This window comes from Sinohyriopsis cumingii, chromosome 5 (genome assembly GCF_028554795.1).
Source record: "Sinohyriopsis cumingii isolate HCF-2022 chromosome 5, ASM2855479v2, whole genome shotgun sequence".
Taxonomy (NCBI): domain Eukaryota; kingdom Metazoa; phylum Mollusca; class Bivalvia; order Unionida; family Unionidae; genus Sinohyriopsis; species Sinohyriopsis cumingii.
The window spans coordinates 38900880-38918038 of record NC_142965.1 but is presented as its reverse complement, the minus strand read 5'-3'; the positions used below and the strand labels follow the sequence as shown (position 1 = coordinate 38918038).

Here is a 17159-nt window from a genome sequence, read left to right as displayed (position 1 = left end):
AACAAATCACGTCTTTGTTTTTGTGTCTGCCTCGAGAAAATATTCGGTATTGCGCACAATTCTGAATGTTGACCACACATTTGATGCACCATCATCGCGAAATCCTTTCTTGACGTCATGAGTACTTTTGATCAGAGCTCGCCTCGGCAAGTCAGGGGTTCTTTTGTCAAGATCGAATCTAGCTTTAGAAGGTTATAATTTCCCAATATCTTCCATATTATAATTAAGACAATATTTAATTTGGAATGTAATTATGTGTGTGTGATTAGGATTTTTAACGTAGCTTTAACAATTTTTCAGTCATATCGCTACGATGTCTGCGGTGTGGCAGTTTACAGTAATGTCTAGCACTGGGGCATCATGCTGCAGAGATGTAACATAATGTCCCACCCAGTCACATTATCCTGACACCAGGCCGACCAGTCCTAACGCTAACCTATTAATGCCGAAAGCCTAGCGAGACAGCTGTTGTTACCATTTTTGTAAGTCTTGGGTATGACTCGGCCGGGGTTTGAACCCACAACCTCCTGCTTCTGAGGCGAACTCTCTAACCACTAGGCCACCGGAGCGTTCGAATATAATTATATATAATGATTCAAACAAAGAATAACAGTAAATGGTTAATGATAGGTTCTACAACTCATTGTAACAAAGCTTGCGTAAACGATTTCTGTGGACTTCACCTGCAAAGACCATGAAGAGGGAGTCAAGGACCAAAAATAGTGTTTAGAGGGGTTAAAGGAGAAACGCAGTTGTGTGTGCAATGTTGTGGTAAAAAATACAGAGAGCTGAAACGATATTATGATTAAAAATATAACGCAAGCAATGATAAGGTTATCAAAATCGCCGAAGACTATTTCGCCAGATTTTCAAAATGATTATTTAGACAAATAATATTATTATACAAAATGGAGCAAAATGAATTTGTAAAACATCCCATCAAGAATTATGAAGCATCTCGTGACGGTATTATCAGAAACTGTCGACTAAAAAAAACCCAGTCGGTTTTGTCACTAATACTGGTTATCTCAGATTTACTATTGGGGGAAGAAAAATTATCTTTCTCATAAATTCGTATACGAGTGTTTTCACGGATTAGTCAACAAGAGTCTTGTGATCGATCACACTAATTCAGATCCGAAAGATAATTTCTTGAGTAATTTACCAGCCATTACACAAAGTCAAAATTGCAAATTTGGTGAAAATGGTATACACAAAATAATTGCAAGGAGGGTTATTAAATCTGTGAATGTGGAGACTGGTGAAGAAATAATATTTCAATCAATGAATACAGCTGGCAAATATTTTGATATTCGCATACTTCGGTTCAACGTGTCGCAGAAATATTACCAGATCAGCAATTTCGAAGAAATATAAACAAAACATATTGTAATCGCGTGTGCAACCCAACGAGTACCTAGACCAAAACTCATATCGAGATTAATGATACTGGTTTCAACACGGTTTTGTTGTTGTTGTTGTTGTAGGGTTTAACGCCATTTTTCAGCACACGATAGGCTATACATGGCGGCCAGGATTATTGGTGGAGGAAGAACCCGGAAAAACTCCGGAAAGAACACCGACCCACGAAAAGCTACTGGCAAGCTTTCTCACATACCCAAATTGGCTGAATCCGAGACTCGAACCTATGCAGATAGAGATGAGATGGCAGTGATCCGTAACGGAAGGCGCTTTAGACCACTCGGCCACTCGGGGCCCCTTTCAACACGGTTTGGTTGTTTTGGTAATTGATCACGCATAAAAACACCTCTGAAGTTTTTGATGTTTAATTTTTTTTGTAACATCAAGTAAATCAAAATTGGACATAGGAAGGAGACGCTTTGCGTCTAACAAAGTGTCCTGGGAAGTATCGGACCTTTTCCATACCACGAATGGAGAGTTCCTGGTAGTCTTAGACCCTTTCCCATTTCGTAAGTTTTTATTCCGTGACCTGTTACTTTCTTTACTGCCATCCCCGCAGCAGTTCCAACAGCATCAAGTGCAGCTGCTTTTGCAACAGATGGAACTGCAGAGGCTATTAACGCTGGTATAGCTGCAAGAAGTGGAAATAAACCACCTATCTTGACTGCATCTTTAATGGCGCCCGCATAAAGATTAAGTCTGACACTGGTTTTTTATTCTTTAGCTTTATTGAAGTGCCCGAGTTGACGTTCTGACAATGATAGTTTATTCTAACCACCTTCGATTTGTTCTTTTTCTAAGTGATATTTTTATCATTATAATATCATAAGCGATTTAATTAAATGCTTTCCACTGGGGCATCAATAACTCTCATTCGTCCACCAACATCTTCAAGTAGTATTGTTTTGTCTGAGAGTATAACAACGATTGCTCTGTAACCCCCAGGAATAACTGGTGGATCAGGTATTCTTGGTGGTGATCGTGCTACACGAGCTCTGAAGTGTATATCGACGACAGATTGCCTGAAGTCCAAATGTTCCAAGGAAAAGTAATAGATTAGATACAGCATTGTAAAATCACGCCGAGATATCTGCAAACCAGAATTAACATTCTGATGACGCCCCATATATGTCAACTGATGATAAGCACGTGCTACATGATTGTGATCAAAACTCAGATGGTTCCTGATGCCCAGTTATCCTTAAAGAAACTTCATTAACACCAAGCGTGTCAAATACCATTAGATTTCGTGTTTGTGTGTTTTCTCGTGCATTTTCCTGAAATGCGATAAATATGTCGCGGTGCAGAAACACCCTGCTGTAATGCTATCTGCCATGTAAATAAATCAGCAACGTCACTTGAAAACGTGTATGTTGGCATCGTCAACATTGAAAATGTTGATTTACCGCATTGACTCATAAAAGAGAGTAGACGTTCTTCTTCAGATATTGTTTGAGTCATTTCTAACATCCACAACGAAAGTTTCGTTAGTCTTACTATACATGCACCAACTGCGTCGGGTCGCCAGATTGCATCATTGTCGTTGTCTTTTCTAACAAGTACAACTGTATGCTTGGCTCTGAAAATAACCTTTCTGGTAGGTCTACAAAATCTATATACGTGTGATAGTGGAATAACTCATGAAAATTCTTCCTCATCATTTAACATTAACCTACGTGCGGAAAATCCTAAGTTGAATTCTGGATTAGCATCATCAACCACCAGCCGCACATCAGCGTCAGCCTTGTCGGCATTGTTTCCTGGTCGTCTTATACTGTCTGCTTTTTGGATGTTCAGTTATATTCTTTGCAAACGTCATTGATGGACCAAGTGATCTCGAGAAATCATCGCTGTATTTTGCAAGGTCAAATATCATCGTGGCAATATCGAGGTTTTCCATGCAGGATTCAATGGATCTTCCGTCAATCATGTATATGGCACTTTTAAATAACGCCATAATGCCATTTTTAACAAAAACAGGTCCATCATCAATTCTGATTCCTGTACCATCTGCTTGTAAAAGTCTACCTTCTACTTCAATGAATGCCTCGGCGGGTAAGAAATATCTGCTTGTATCCTAACTTGATGTTTAATTCATCAACGCTGATTTGGCTCTCGTGCGTCATAAGGATACTGATAAACACGCATCCATGTCAAATGTTGGATCAGATACACGTTTGAACATTTTATTATAATTGCTATCATCTAACACGAAGACCATTTCCTACTAATAAACTTGCAGTTATATATTTTTCTTTTTCTGATCGTGGTACACCAGCCAACTCTGCTAGTTTTTGAATTGCAGCTTAATATTATTTTACTAACATTTGAAGGCATAACTTCAGTGCTGTGTAATTTTACTGGCTGTGGTTTCGTAGTAGTAATCGTGCTAGTTTATTCTTAATTGCTGTGAATGCTTTGCTACAACATCACCAATAGTACCAATACCTTTATTACAAACAATGTCAATAGCTCTCATTGATAATTGTTTTGCAATTAGTATTGCTTTTGGGGCTATCCTTCTAAATAGACCCTGAACAACATCACGAAGTCCATTACCTTAGATCGCTTTGTATGTTGTTAATCGTGAATTTATCACCCTGACCATGATCGGTCCACAATGAGCATTATGTATAATCATCTTATTTTAGTCATTTTATTTAATTGCACACTCTCAATCACTGTGGTAGTCATGAACAATTTCATCAATAGGAGACCGATAAACATCAGTGTCCATGATGCTGCCTGTAAACAATCGTTGACAAATATCAGCTGCTTCATTAATGATTTCTGGGGAATTATTACCGGCTCGTTTTCCGCCAATAAGGATTTCTAGTTGTTAAACACTGGCAAGGACACTGCTGCGACATGGAATAATAAGACCACTTCCTTGAGTAAGAAGACCACTTCCAGTGGCACTGGTGCTAGACAATATTTCTCTTCTTCTTTCTCCCATAACCCTTATCGCATCTTCCATTGCTTCTAATTCTTCCTTACTTGTTATGTTGGCTGCTATTTTCTTACCTGTTTTTGAAGCTTTCTTTTCTGCTCTTGCTTTTTCAAGTTGCTGCTTCATTTCATCCCCTCTTTGTCTCCATCCTTGCTTTATTTGTTCAATATACTCATATACTTCCTGGTTAAAGATTACAAAATTATAAATATCTTCCCCAGATCGGATTTGCGAAATATCATTAGCTATGCGATATACATCCCTAATCCAATCGGCAGCTTTTGAGTTTTAACATATTCGTGTTCTGCATACTTATCTCTATCACGATATCCATACGCGGAAATGTTAATTACTTGGTCTGGGTGTTTGACAGCGGCAAAACCTTCAGGCGTGAATTTATATGTAATGTTAATTCTGACTCTTGGCAGAGGTTGTGGTTGAGGAGGTTGCTGGGGTGGTGGTTGAGCTGCTTGAAGACGGCCAACAATATCAACACGTAATATCTCAGTTGCTGTAATAATTTTTTTTTTGTTGGTTCAACAATTGGTTTAAATAACTGTCCTTAACCCTCTGCAAATTCCACCTGAGACTCCTGATGCGCTTGTCGTTGTTGCTCGATAGCATCACGAAAAGGGATATATTTCTTAATTGCCTTTAGTTGCTCTGGAGCTAATCTAGCTGTGTGAGATTACATTATTGATATAAAAATGATTTAATTATGCACACACTACGGCAGCAGGAAGGTTGCTACCAACAATGAGTGTCCAAAAGGTAAACAAAACACACAAATTTGTAAACACAAGCGACAAAGATAAGGTAACAAAATGAGCTAACCCAATTAGAGAAAATCTCGGTCAGTTAGAGGTTAAGGTCTGACGTTATTGACCTCATACTTTCAGTTTTTTCTTATGAAGCTTTATTTTCAAAAAAACTTGCTCCAAAACTGGTCTGTTCACCCTCCACGCTGCTTCACAACTTTGGTGTTTTTGATGTGCTCTCAAACCCACCTCAGAGAACATCAAAGAGACATAGTTTTGCACTCATTTACTGCATTTTGCATGTCCGGGCTACATAGGGTGATATACTCTATCTAGCATAGAGAAGAAACACTACTCAATTAACCCTTGCTACCGCCCTAAGATCCTCCAATCCATTAGTGTGGTATACAACGGGTTGCCTGCAATTAGTCACCTCTTACGATATACAAAGGAATGCTTCGGACCTATTTTACAACCCCCATGTCTACAGGGTGCAGACAGATATGGACCACAATTTCCACTGGAGATGTCTGTATGTCGGCGCCTACATTTTCGAAGGTTTCTGACTATGGAACCCGAGTTCAAGCACGAAATCCCAAAATCAAAAAAAATATTTAGAATCCATCTACGTCATTTAAATTTATCATGCAAGTCATGGAGCCAGGGTGATGAAAGTTCTGATATTTCTTAATGAATCTGATTAATTTTGAGACAGTCAGAGTGCATCCTTATTCCCTTTTGAACCTGTGATGAAGTGTTGTGTTAAAAGATCTCGAGGATAGATGTCCTAAATTCTTTGAAATGTGTTTTTGCTGATGATCAATTATGTGCATGATTACTCCTTGAAAACATTGTATGTGAAATACTGGCTGCATGAGAAATGTATGAGCAAAACTATATTAAATAATGGACCTTTCTGTAATCATACAACATCAATTCCAAATTTTTCAACGTGCTCTTACTGACACGAGGGAATGTTTTCTTGTTTCAGATATGGTTTCAAAATAGAAGGGCAAAGTGGAGAAAAGGTCAGATTCCAAAAGTGGATATTTCATTAAAAGAAGGTAATTTTTAAATTTAAAATCTGACATCCGCTATACACTTACTTGATAAGATTGTGTGTTAAACAAAGAATTTAATTTGAAACCAATGCAAAGAACAATATACTTGTATATCTGTGGTTATCAATAGAGTTAGAAAAAAATCTATTGATGTACAAAGATTATGTGGAAAGTGACAAGTTCACCGGTATAAAAATGCTGTCCTAAAATACTTGTGTAACGTCGCCCTCTTAATAAGAGGGGTGGTTAATTGGATTTGGCTGGCATTATCTAGAAGATGACAAGAAAAATAACAAATTTAATTAAAACAAATTAATAATGGCAATTCCAATTCAATCTAAATTATGTCAACATAATTTAATAACAGTGTCCAATTTGGATTTATTTCATCATAATAATGAGTGGTGAAAAGAGTTCAATGTCTAAGACCGATTTGAATCGCCTTCCTCCCTTGCCTGTGCGTGTATGAACGTCTTCCTATTTCCTCGACTTCCTATTCTCCATTCTTCGACCCTTCCTCGACTTCCTAGTCCTTTATTCTGACCTCGTCCTTCTTTTTTCCTCGGACTTCCGTCTTCGTACTGTCCCGTCTCTCTCCCAGAAAGCTGTTTCTTAAAGGGCAAAATTACCCCTAAATCTCTGTATGTACCACTTTCTACAAGGACATAAAATTCCCTCATTTTGTTACGCAGAAGCATACTAGCTATCCACACACAGTGTAAATTCTTAGTATGGTAGAATATTACCCTCGCTTCACAGCAACAGGTCATAAATTACCATGTGAGCATCTATCAAACATTACTGTATTCTTTTACCTATGCTACCATATGTTCGATTACTATTGCAAGAAATTCACAAATTCAAACTCGCAGCAATCTCTAACCTATAAGATTATTTAAACATTACAAAATCAAATATAAATAGGTAATTATCATTAACTCACAATAATCAGTGTCGTCCTAACAGACAAAGTAAATTATTTCATATAACCCTATGAAATCCTACAAATATGAAAATTTGGATTGCATGCAATCAATTCTATCTGTAAAATTGAAAATTTGGATTGCATGCAATCAATTCTATCTGTAAAATTGAAAATTTGGATTGCATGCAATCAATTCTATCTGTAAAATTGAAAGGCAAATTGCATAACAACTCTAGCATCAATACATGTCCATGAAATTGAATAAAATAAATTGCATAACAACTCTAGCATCAACACTTTTCCATGAAAATGATAAAACAATATATAATATGGAACCTAGTCATAGCAAACACATTTGCATAAAACAATAAAAAAAATAGAAAATTAAGTGGGAAACTAAAATTGCATACCTTAATGCTGTTCTCTTTCAGAACTTGTGCGTCCTAGCACTAAACCCAGTCTTTTCTACCAAGACAGACACCTGGTCCCTTTCTTGTTTAACAAGGAAAGCACTATTCTCTTTCGGCTTCCCCCAGAGCCAAAACTACTCCTCTCTCAGAAAATTAAGACTAAAGAATTTTGACTATAGTCATCACTTTAAATTCACATTGCTTCTAAAGTGTACGCCTTAATTTATTCTACCCAATTATACGCAGCAGTTCCTAAATTTTCCGCCAGATAATAATTTCTTCCATCAGATTTAGACAGCATAGAACCTGTGAACTACAGGGTATATCAATTTCCCTTTGAAAATTATCATTTGATATGGGTTCCTATCAAGCAGTTATGGTTGGTAGCTCAAATGTTTACATTCTCAGGACAGTGTAGCAATGCCCTTGGTCAAATCTGACTCAGTCATAAATTCTAGCCTTTCAAGTTTTAACATTGACATGGGGAGGGAAGAAAAAAGGGTCGAAGTGACCCTTCACAAAGACTTTTCTGGCTCAAATGCGATAACATTTTAATGCTCAATGCATTCAACTTTAAAGTTTGATACAATTCAAAATTTGACAATTCACAACTTGGTTTGTGTTCAGAGCTTCATGTCAATATTTTCTTCATGCAATTACCCTATTAAATGATACATATTTTACATAATTAACAATCTAATTTGAAATATGTTCAATTCAGGTTTTCTCTAAAATTTGTACCACTGGAGAAACATAAACAATTGAATATTCAGTATATTATGTACAGTATACATATAGTACAGGAATTATTTTTTGTTTGTTTTATTTGCCTCTTTCTCAGTTTGAAAGGTTAGATAAATCTTGCCCCTTTTAGGTGAGGAAACCACATCGGTGAAACATGGGAGAAGTATAAATGATCCACTTAAGACACAACCTAGACAGCATCCACCAATGCCATCACCTTGGCAACCATGGCGCATGCCAAGTGAATGTGTTTGGTATCCAGCCCCTGCGCATCAACCTGCATTGCCATGCCAGCCATTTTTTGGCAATAATCAAGCAACTCAGTTTCTGCAGATTTTGTCTCAATACCACAGCCAGGATGCCGAAAACAGATTGGACGAATTTAGACTTTTCAACATTCAGAAAGAATTTCAGCCATCAGACAGGATGATGAAACTCTTTACATGAATAGATTTTTTTCGTATTTTAATTGGTGTGCACCTGCGACTTGAATAAAGAGAATATTCACATCAGGGACCAGCATACATTGTATATATGTAAACTATCTCTACTCGTAAAAATATTTCTGTGTCTTAAGACCATATTAAAATGAAAAGTCACCATACATGAAAAAAATGTAGTTATTTAAGCTACATGAAATATTCAAACATTTAAAATAAAATATAAAATATACCAGTCTCAGTCACTATGTCAACAATTTTTATAAAATCAAGACCAGGATTTTGAAGGAACCACAAGAAGTGTAAGCAGTGTTCTCTCTAATGCAAAATTGTGTTCTTTTTTGAAAAACAATCACAAGGAGGTTTTTGTTTGATTCAGAAAGCATTTTGAAAAGACTGCTTTTCTTCCAAATTTGATTTTCTATAGGTGTCCTTTGAGGTTTTTATTGCCATGAGAATTCTTGATTATCTCTACACTCACCAGTGGGAAAGTGGTTTAGTCACACAAAACATGGTTCAATAGCAAAAAATAACAAGCCAAGCAAAGAGCTCGAAATGCTATGAGAGTATTTACAAACTATTGAAAGTCTTCCTTATATATATATATATATATATATATATATATATATATATATATATATATATATATATATATATATATATATATATAATTGAAAACAGGATGCTTCCTTTCATACATTGGATCAAATGTATCAGTACACCATTTATTTTCATAACATGACCATAGGAAACATATATTATCTGTATAGTTTTAATTTGTATGAAGCATTTCATACATTGTATCAATACACTGAAGCACTCTCAAAACATACTGAATACAAGGGCTTTTTAAAAAGAAAATTGTTTCTTCAGTCTAATAAATGTATTTTTATTTAGAAGTGTTGTATATTGATGTTTGTATCTTGCTATATAAACAGTGAAATAAATGACACTGTTTATTTAAAAAGTACTTTCAAAGCATAATGTATATACCAAGATGTTGCAAATGAAAAATATTTTGATGCATCTACTGGGTCAATCCTTGTTTCATAAATGGTCAAGGTAGTCCATATGGCAGCTATTGGCATTCATTCAACCTATAGGATTGACCTCGAAGTTGTGAATGGTGTGTGTGTGTGTGTGTGATCATAGTAAGACCATGCAATGAAAGACACATGATGAATGAAATAGCTGTTCTCAACCATTGTTCTATACTGGAAAAAATAATCATCCACATGTAACAATCTGAGAAAATTACATTTCTTGGGGTGTTCTGGAAATGTTGGGAAAAAAACTGAGGAGGATGTTTCCTAGTACTTAGCATACTTGGCCTCTTGTACCATAGTTCCCAGGTACAAATCTCTGTGGGGCAAGAACATTTTCTTCTGAACACCTTCATTTAGTCTCATGGGTGGGTATAATGCTAAACTGAAGGCTGTTCATCAGATGGTGATATTAAATGGTAGTTGTCTGTGCACAGAGAGTCACACCCTGTGCAGGTCACTGATCCTTGACATAGTACTCTAACCAGGACTGTTCATAAGTACACCTGCCCATACAACTTCATACATGATGGTGTGACAATAATTGGTAGATAGATATAAACTATAATGCTGGAGAACAACACATTTGACACAAAATGGGCAAACTCTTATAACCTTGTCACTATACTGCAACATGTATGACATGCATTCCTCCAAAAATATGTCATAATGTTACTACTTACAATCATCTGTAAATTCATCTGACGTGTACCTAAAACTATTTCCTTTGATCAAGGCTAGCACAAGGCATTACAGTGGCCTGGCAAAGCAGACATTTGGCACCCCTATCCCTGATCATTAAAATATTTGCTGGTAAGAAAGCCCGTAAGAAACTGATTTATGTTAAGCCCAAATAGAAAGATTTACATATGAAGAAAAATAAAGTTTTGTTTTGTTTCATTTTAGTTCCCCTGTCTGACTTTGTTGCCCCTTTTCTACTCTGAAATTAGCTCCCTGTGCAAGTGCATTGCTTGCATATAGCTTGTGCTGGCCCTGCCTTTTTATACAACTTTTATTATTAACAATTATCTTCTGTAAATCAGTCAGACACATGCCTAAAACTATTGGAAGGATATAAAAGTTCAAGGATGCTAACATAACAATTTCTTAAATTACAACCCATCCTAAAAGACATTTGTGCTGAGTGTCACCAATCCAAAATGAGTAGCATGTGTGGATCAAATACATCTGGGATGTGAATGGGAAAGATATGTTTCCCTGAAAAAATGTTTACAAAAATGTTTCTTTTCTTCTTAATGAAATTATGTATACATTCATTGTGTCTATCTGATAAATATGTTTAGTAAAATGTCATCTTGTATACATATATGTATGTATGTATGTATGTATGTGCAACAGAAATATATTTGAATATAAATAGGCTATCAAGTGCATTTTGTAACCCCCTCCTTCTAGTTACCCTGAATATGCCTAATATATAAACTGTGTACAAAGTTGACGGTCAGCTGGGAGAGTGTGCAATTTTTTTAAAAAGGTTTACCTTACATTCTCATGTTTATTATGTATCAATTTCACTTTCAATAAAGTATCATCACCACATATTGAGACTTTTGTCTGCCTTTTGTTAACGTATCCTAAAAAAAGCATGAACAATGTATGAGAGTGTTTATATGGGTGATTTGGAGCTATTGCTTTGGTTATATTGGGTAGTACTGTCATTTGCTATTACCTGCATGTTTAAACCAGCAAATTATTCCAGTGTATCCTTCACCTGGGATAGACTGAGAGCACATATATACAGTCTGAAAAATTTTCAATGAGCTGACTGATGTGAAATGAGACAAAAGTCATCAACTGGAACATCACTCAACCTATTCTGTCGAGTCATAGAAAAATGCCTCGAATCTAATTGTAGGAATATACATATTTGATTGATTTGGATGATATAAAAAGCATGCAATGCTCTGATTGTAAATTAGTCTCCTTTGGCTGCCATATTGTGCACTGTGATGAAAGTAGGTCCGTTCATAGTTCCTAATGGTGGCGAGTTACATCCCCGATCTTGTTCTCTGACTAGATGGAAAAAAAAGACAAATGATGTTCCGACTGGAGTCATGTGATCATAATTTGAATTTTTTGTAATGCAACTCTTAAATCATTCATGCATGAAGAATATGGTATCATCAAGTTTTTGCATGTGTTAAATAAATACACAAACATTATTAAGAAGCAAAATTAGCTTTTCGGACTTGACTCTTGAGATGTCATAGTGACCTACCTTCACTTTGATAACTAGGACTAGTCCATATAAGAAATTAGTCCACTTAGTACTTCAATTCATGGATTACTTGTAAGGATCAGCTTGGAGTTTTAATGCAGCATTAACAACTTTAGTCATATTGCTATGATGTCTTCAGTGTGGCAGTTTAAAGTGATGTTGCACTGAGGGATCATACCGCAGACATGTGGCATCATGTTCCACCCAGTCACATTATCCTGACACCAGGAAGACCAGTCCTAACAATAACCTCTTAATGCTGAGAGCCAAGTGAGGCAGCTGTGAGTCCATTTTTAAAAGTCTTTGGTATAACTTGGCTGGGGATCGAACCTGCAACTTCTCACATCTGGAGGAGATGTTCTAACCACTTAGGCCACTGAAGCGGTCAAGTAAGGATCAAGATGAACAAACAGAACATACTATTGAATACATAATGTGGCCTATTGTTATAAATGCATTTCCACAATTATTATTTTTAGACTCATATAGTAATTGATACTTAAAACAAAATGAATGTGTCAAAGTTAATTAAATTTAATCAAATTATATGTCCATGAATTTCAATGTGGTGTATCTGAGTGCAGTCCTGATAAATGTACAGTATCAAAAGGCATGGAAGTAGCATGACTTAGATTACTGATCATACATTTTATACAAGACTTTATCACAGAGGCATGTATGGCAATTCAACTGTTCTCCATTTCTGGGTCCAGACATTTCATTCAAGTTAAGATATTTTTATGTTTTCACCTCAAGATAATTTATATTTTTTCAACAAACATAAAAGATTTTATTTTCTTCAATAGATTGGGGCAATAATGTTTTTTTAACACTGAGGCCAAAAAATTAATAAAAAGAAATGTCTGCCCCTCCCCCCCACCTCGTAAACTAAATGATTGGTTCATTAAATATAAAAATACTACATGTTCCTAAAGAATAATAAACCAGGTTTTGGAGTAAGATGTTTCTTTGATAACATTAACCCGATCATAATATTTCCAGATGTACATGCACCAACTCATAAATCCAGTCCTCATGAACTTATTTTTACCAACAAAAATGCTAACTATCATCTGCACACCCAGGTGGAAGTCAGACAAGAGTAATTTCCCACTGTGACAAATCCAGCCTATACTTTAGTTACTATCAGAATGGATATGCACACTGTCAGCTTTTAAAATGTAAATGCAATGAATCCAGGAGGATATGCCTACATTTACTGAACCATTTCTTATACTGGCAAAGTCCCAATCTCTGGTTCCCTAATGTATATGAAGCAGCTTCAAATATGACAAGAGATATGGGATAGAGATAGCAAATGCCTGACTCCACTTCCCAGAAAATCCATCAGAAATTGAATGGCTGTATCAATGTAAAGCAGCTGAATGACATGGCAATGTAGCCAGCTGTACAGCAGCAATAAATTCCACAAGGTCAACCTGTGCTCTTTAGGTTGAAATGTTTCTGAGTTAAAAGGAAAACAAGTCATCTCTGCCTTCGACTGCACAGTGGTGTTAGTTAGCAAACAATTACACCTGGTGGTGACTGCCTTAATCTTGTGAGCTAATATATAGAAATGCATTTGTTCATTTTCTGGTTGTGGAGTTAAGAAAATTCTTACCCTAGAAAATACAGATTGATCATCCTTTGCTTTTATCATTGGCAGAAATAAACAAGATTTCCCTCAACTCACCAGTACAGTCTGCTTCAGGTATCACTTCAAAGCCCTAATGGGATCTAGTATCCTATGTAAAAAAAAAACAGCAGCCATATTTGATGGCACACCTGTATATTTTATAAAAAATTAAAAGCCACTTTTTCCTGGATGCTTTCTGTTCAATTTGCTCAAATTCAGTTATACATTGTTTTCTGCAGTCATTTAAAATTTTCATTTTGTGTAATGGTGTCCTTATATTAAGAAAGATTGCAAATTTGAAAGTCCTTTTTACCTGGGTATTTTTGTAAAATTTGGTAAATTCTATTAAGCTGTTTTGGAGACGTTGTTCCTAGCGTTCTCTATGTTTCGTAAAAGTGGCCATTTTTGAAGCCATTTTAGCATCATTTGTCCAAATGTACAAGCATTTATGTTAGGGTGCTTACTTTCTGTCAAATTTGGTCAAATTCAGTTGAACAGCTATGGAGAGGTTGTTTTGGGAGTTTTCTATTTTCAGTATCAATGGCCATATTTGTTGCGGATTGGAAACATTTGCAAATTCAAATGCCGTTCATGCTATGAATCTTTCTGTTGAATTTGGGGAAATTCTGAAAATGGTCGTTTAAAAGAAATCAATTAAAATTCTGACTATACAGTATTTATTATCAGTGTCCATATTTGATGGTAAATCAGCATTGTTTGCATAAATTTTAAAGCTGTCAAATTTAGTGAAATTCTGTCTTTTTATTAAGAACAAAAAAAAATTCAGGTAATGGTGGATTAGCATTATTTAAATTTGAAAGCCTTTATTTGGTCGATTTCAGATGAACAATTTTTTAAAAGATGTTGCTGAAAGGTTTTTCTGGTTTTAGTAATCATGGCCATTCTTGATGGCACATATGCATCACTTGCATAAATCTGAGAGCACTTCATGCCATGATACATTCTGCAAAATTCGGTCCATTACTGGTAAAGTTGTTTTTGATAAAAGTTTAAAACAGCAACTGTTGACTGACACATCATGAATAATGAACCATTGCCAGACACCTGATCGATGCTGTGCAAACTTGTTTGGTTTTGGTGCTATGAAGGGGGAAGTTTTTAATATTTTTAAAATCAAACTCTTTATTAGAGTCATTGCAGGAAGCCACACCGCATATGTAATGGCTTTCGGGTTCTTGCCCCTTGTCAACTGGTTGCTTTGGGTTGTGGCCCCTTAGTAACTGTCTGTGCCTCACCTTCATAATGTTGTTCCTGATTGAATATGTCTTACTCCCAATGTGAAAATGAAGCCTTTTAATAGAACCTTATATTTATTATTATGATTTGGAGTCAAGTCAAATTTATTACAAAGGGTTCAGGAGCGTATAGTGGGGGCTGGGGTTAGGGGAGATGCACGGATTTGTGATGGCGAACCATTAAATCTGAAACATACACCATATCTCAAAAGCAAATATTTTGAGATGGTGTACCTTTGACGTTATTCTAGTTATTCTAGTTAGATCCTAACTTAACCGAATATTTTATTAATTTGGGGCCATCAATTTAGTATGTACGCACAAATCTGGCAAAGCTTGACCCCTCCTCCCATCCCTGTACACATGCATACTTTTTTATATCCCCACCTGCGTACGAATGCTTGACGCACCCCCCCCCAATTCTATAGAAAGGTCTAAATTTAATCCATGCAGAAACGATCAAGGATTAATAATTTAATGTGTTTAATAAAAGAGATAGTTCACTGATGCTGAATGTCTGGCTGCATCAAAGAAATAAGCTGCATAACTCTAAAAAGTTTGTCTAGTGTCCCATAAATTTCAAACACCAGCTGAAAATGTTACGTATTAGACAAATTATTATCGAGGTTTCACCCCCCCATTTCCTATGTGTATGCACATTATCAGTAAACCCCCCATATGCAAGCATATGCATCTGAGTTAACCCCCCTCCATGCATACATACTAAATGGATGGCCCCATATCTGCAACGTACTTGTATTATTTAAGAATAATGCTTCATGATGTATTTGCTAGTTTTATATCAAAGCATATTAAATCTTTTTAGGACATGATGAATGTCAACATTACATGATAAAAATAAATTATGTATTTTAGTACAAATGAAAGCAGTACAAAGTTGAAAAGATAAAACAAACCTGATCAAAAGTGTTTTACTGCATTAGACTTCCAACACATTTCTCTGATTCAATTAGATACCATTTATACACTGTATGTAGATAACATACATATGTACACTGTATGTAGATAACATACATATGTACACTGGATGTAGACAGCATACATATATACACTGTATGTAGATAGCATACATATGTACACTGTATGTAGATAACATACATATGTACACTGTATATAGATAGCATACATATGTACACTGTATGTAGATAACATACATATGTACACTGTATGTAGATAGCATGCACTATAAAGCTCACAATATATCACATAGATGTAAATACATGTACATGTACACAGATATCACATAGATGTAAATACATGTACATGTACACAGATATCACATAGATGTAAATACATGTACAAGTACACAGATATCACATAGATGTAAATCTATGTACAAGTACACAGATAGCACTTAGATGTAATTACACGAACAAGTACAGATATCACATAGATGTAAATACATGTACAAGTACACAGATATCACATGTGCACACACAACTTAGTACATACATAACTATGTAGTGAATCCAAATAATAAAAGTGACAAAATTCCATGCTTAGTATCAATGCTGCTGTATGTATTACAAAAATAATTGTCAGTGTGATAAAATATTATGATAAACTATACAATATACTGGTATTTATATTACATGGGTGCCATTTCAAAAAGCTAAGCTGTCTGTGTGTACAGTTAGTTGTATGAAATAGCAGCATTGTTTTATGCTCTTCGATCTGACTGAAGAATTCTGAGGAAAAGAAGTTAAACACAAACAAAGGACTGTTCTATTTAAACATACATGGTACCCATGGAAAACAGTTTTTAAATATGCCAGGGTACTTTGATAGCACAGAGTTCATATTAAAATGATAAGAAAATTCTAAATTGCATCTATTGGTGAGTACCCTACATTAAAAGTGGCTTCTCTGGGTCCCAGGTATGTTTTACTGGAAATGCCCAAAATTAAAGCTAGCTTAAATACATTTCATGTTCTTCCCTCCCCTGCAAATGAAGGTAATAACAGGCAATTCTACACATGATTTGCATTTGCAAGGAAGAACCAGAAATGTGCTCATGGAGTTCAGATGCCCCATCACAGTACATATAATATGAACAAAGCACAACCATAACTAATGAACCGATGCAGGGCACCTTATAGATGCTGTGCAAACTTGTTTGGTTATGGTGCTATAGATGGTATGAAGGGGGACGTTTTTAATGTATATTTTTAAAATCAAACTCTTTATTAGAGTCATTGCAGGAAGCCACACCGTACATGTAATGGTTTTCGGGTTCTTGCCCCTTGTCAATTGG

The 17159-nt window shown here is 35.7% G+C and overlaps 1 protein-coding gene across 1 annotated transcript in view; it reads left to right on the top strand.

Moving 5' to 3' along the window:
* The window catches only part of LOC149798979 (uncharacterized), a 29811-nt gene extending 18498 nt beyond the window's left edge, over positions 1–11313 (top strand). The window contains exons 4-5 of the mRNA XM_089957890.1: positions 6122–6194; positions 8401–11313. Coding sequence (XP_089814016.1) covers positions 6122–6194; positions 8401–8717 — 390 coding nt within the window. The 3' untranslated portion in view covers positions 8718–11313. The remainder of the gene's footprint in view (positions 1–6121; positions 6195–8400) is intronic.
* The last annotated feature ends 5846 nt before the right edge of the window (positions 11314–17159 follow it).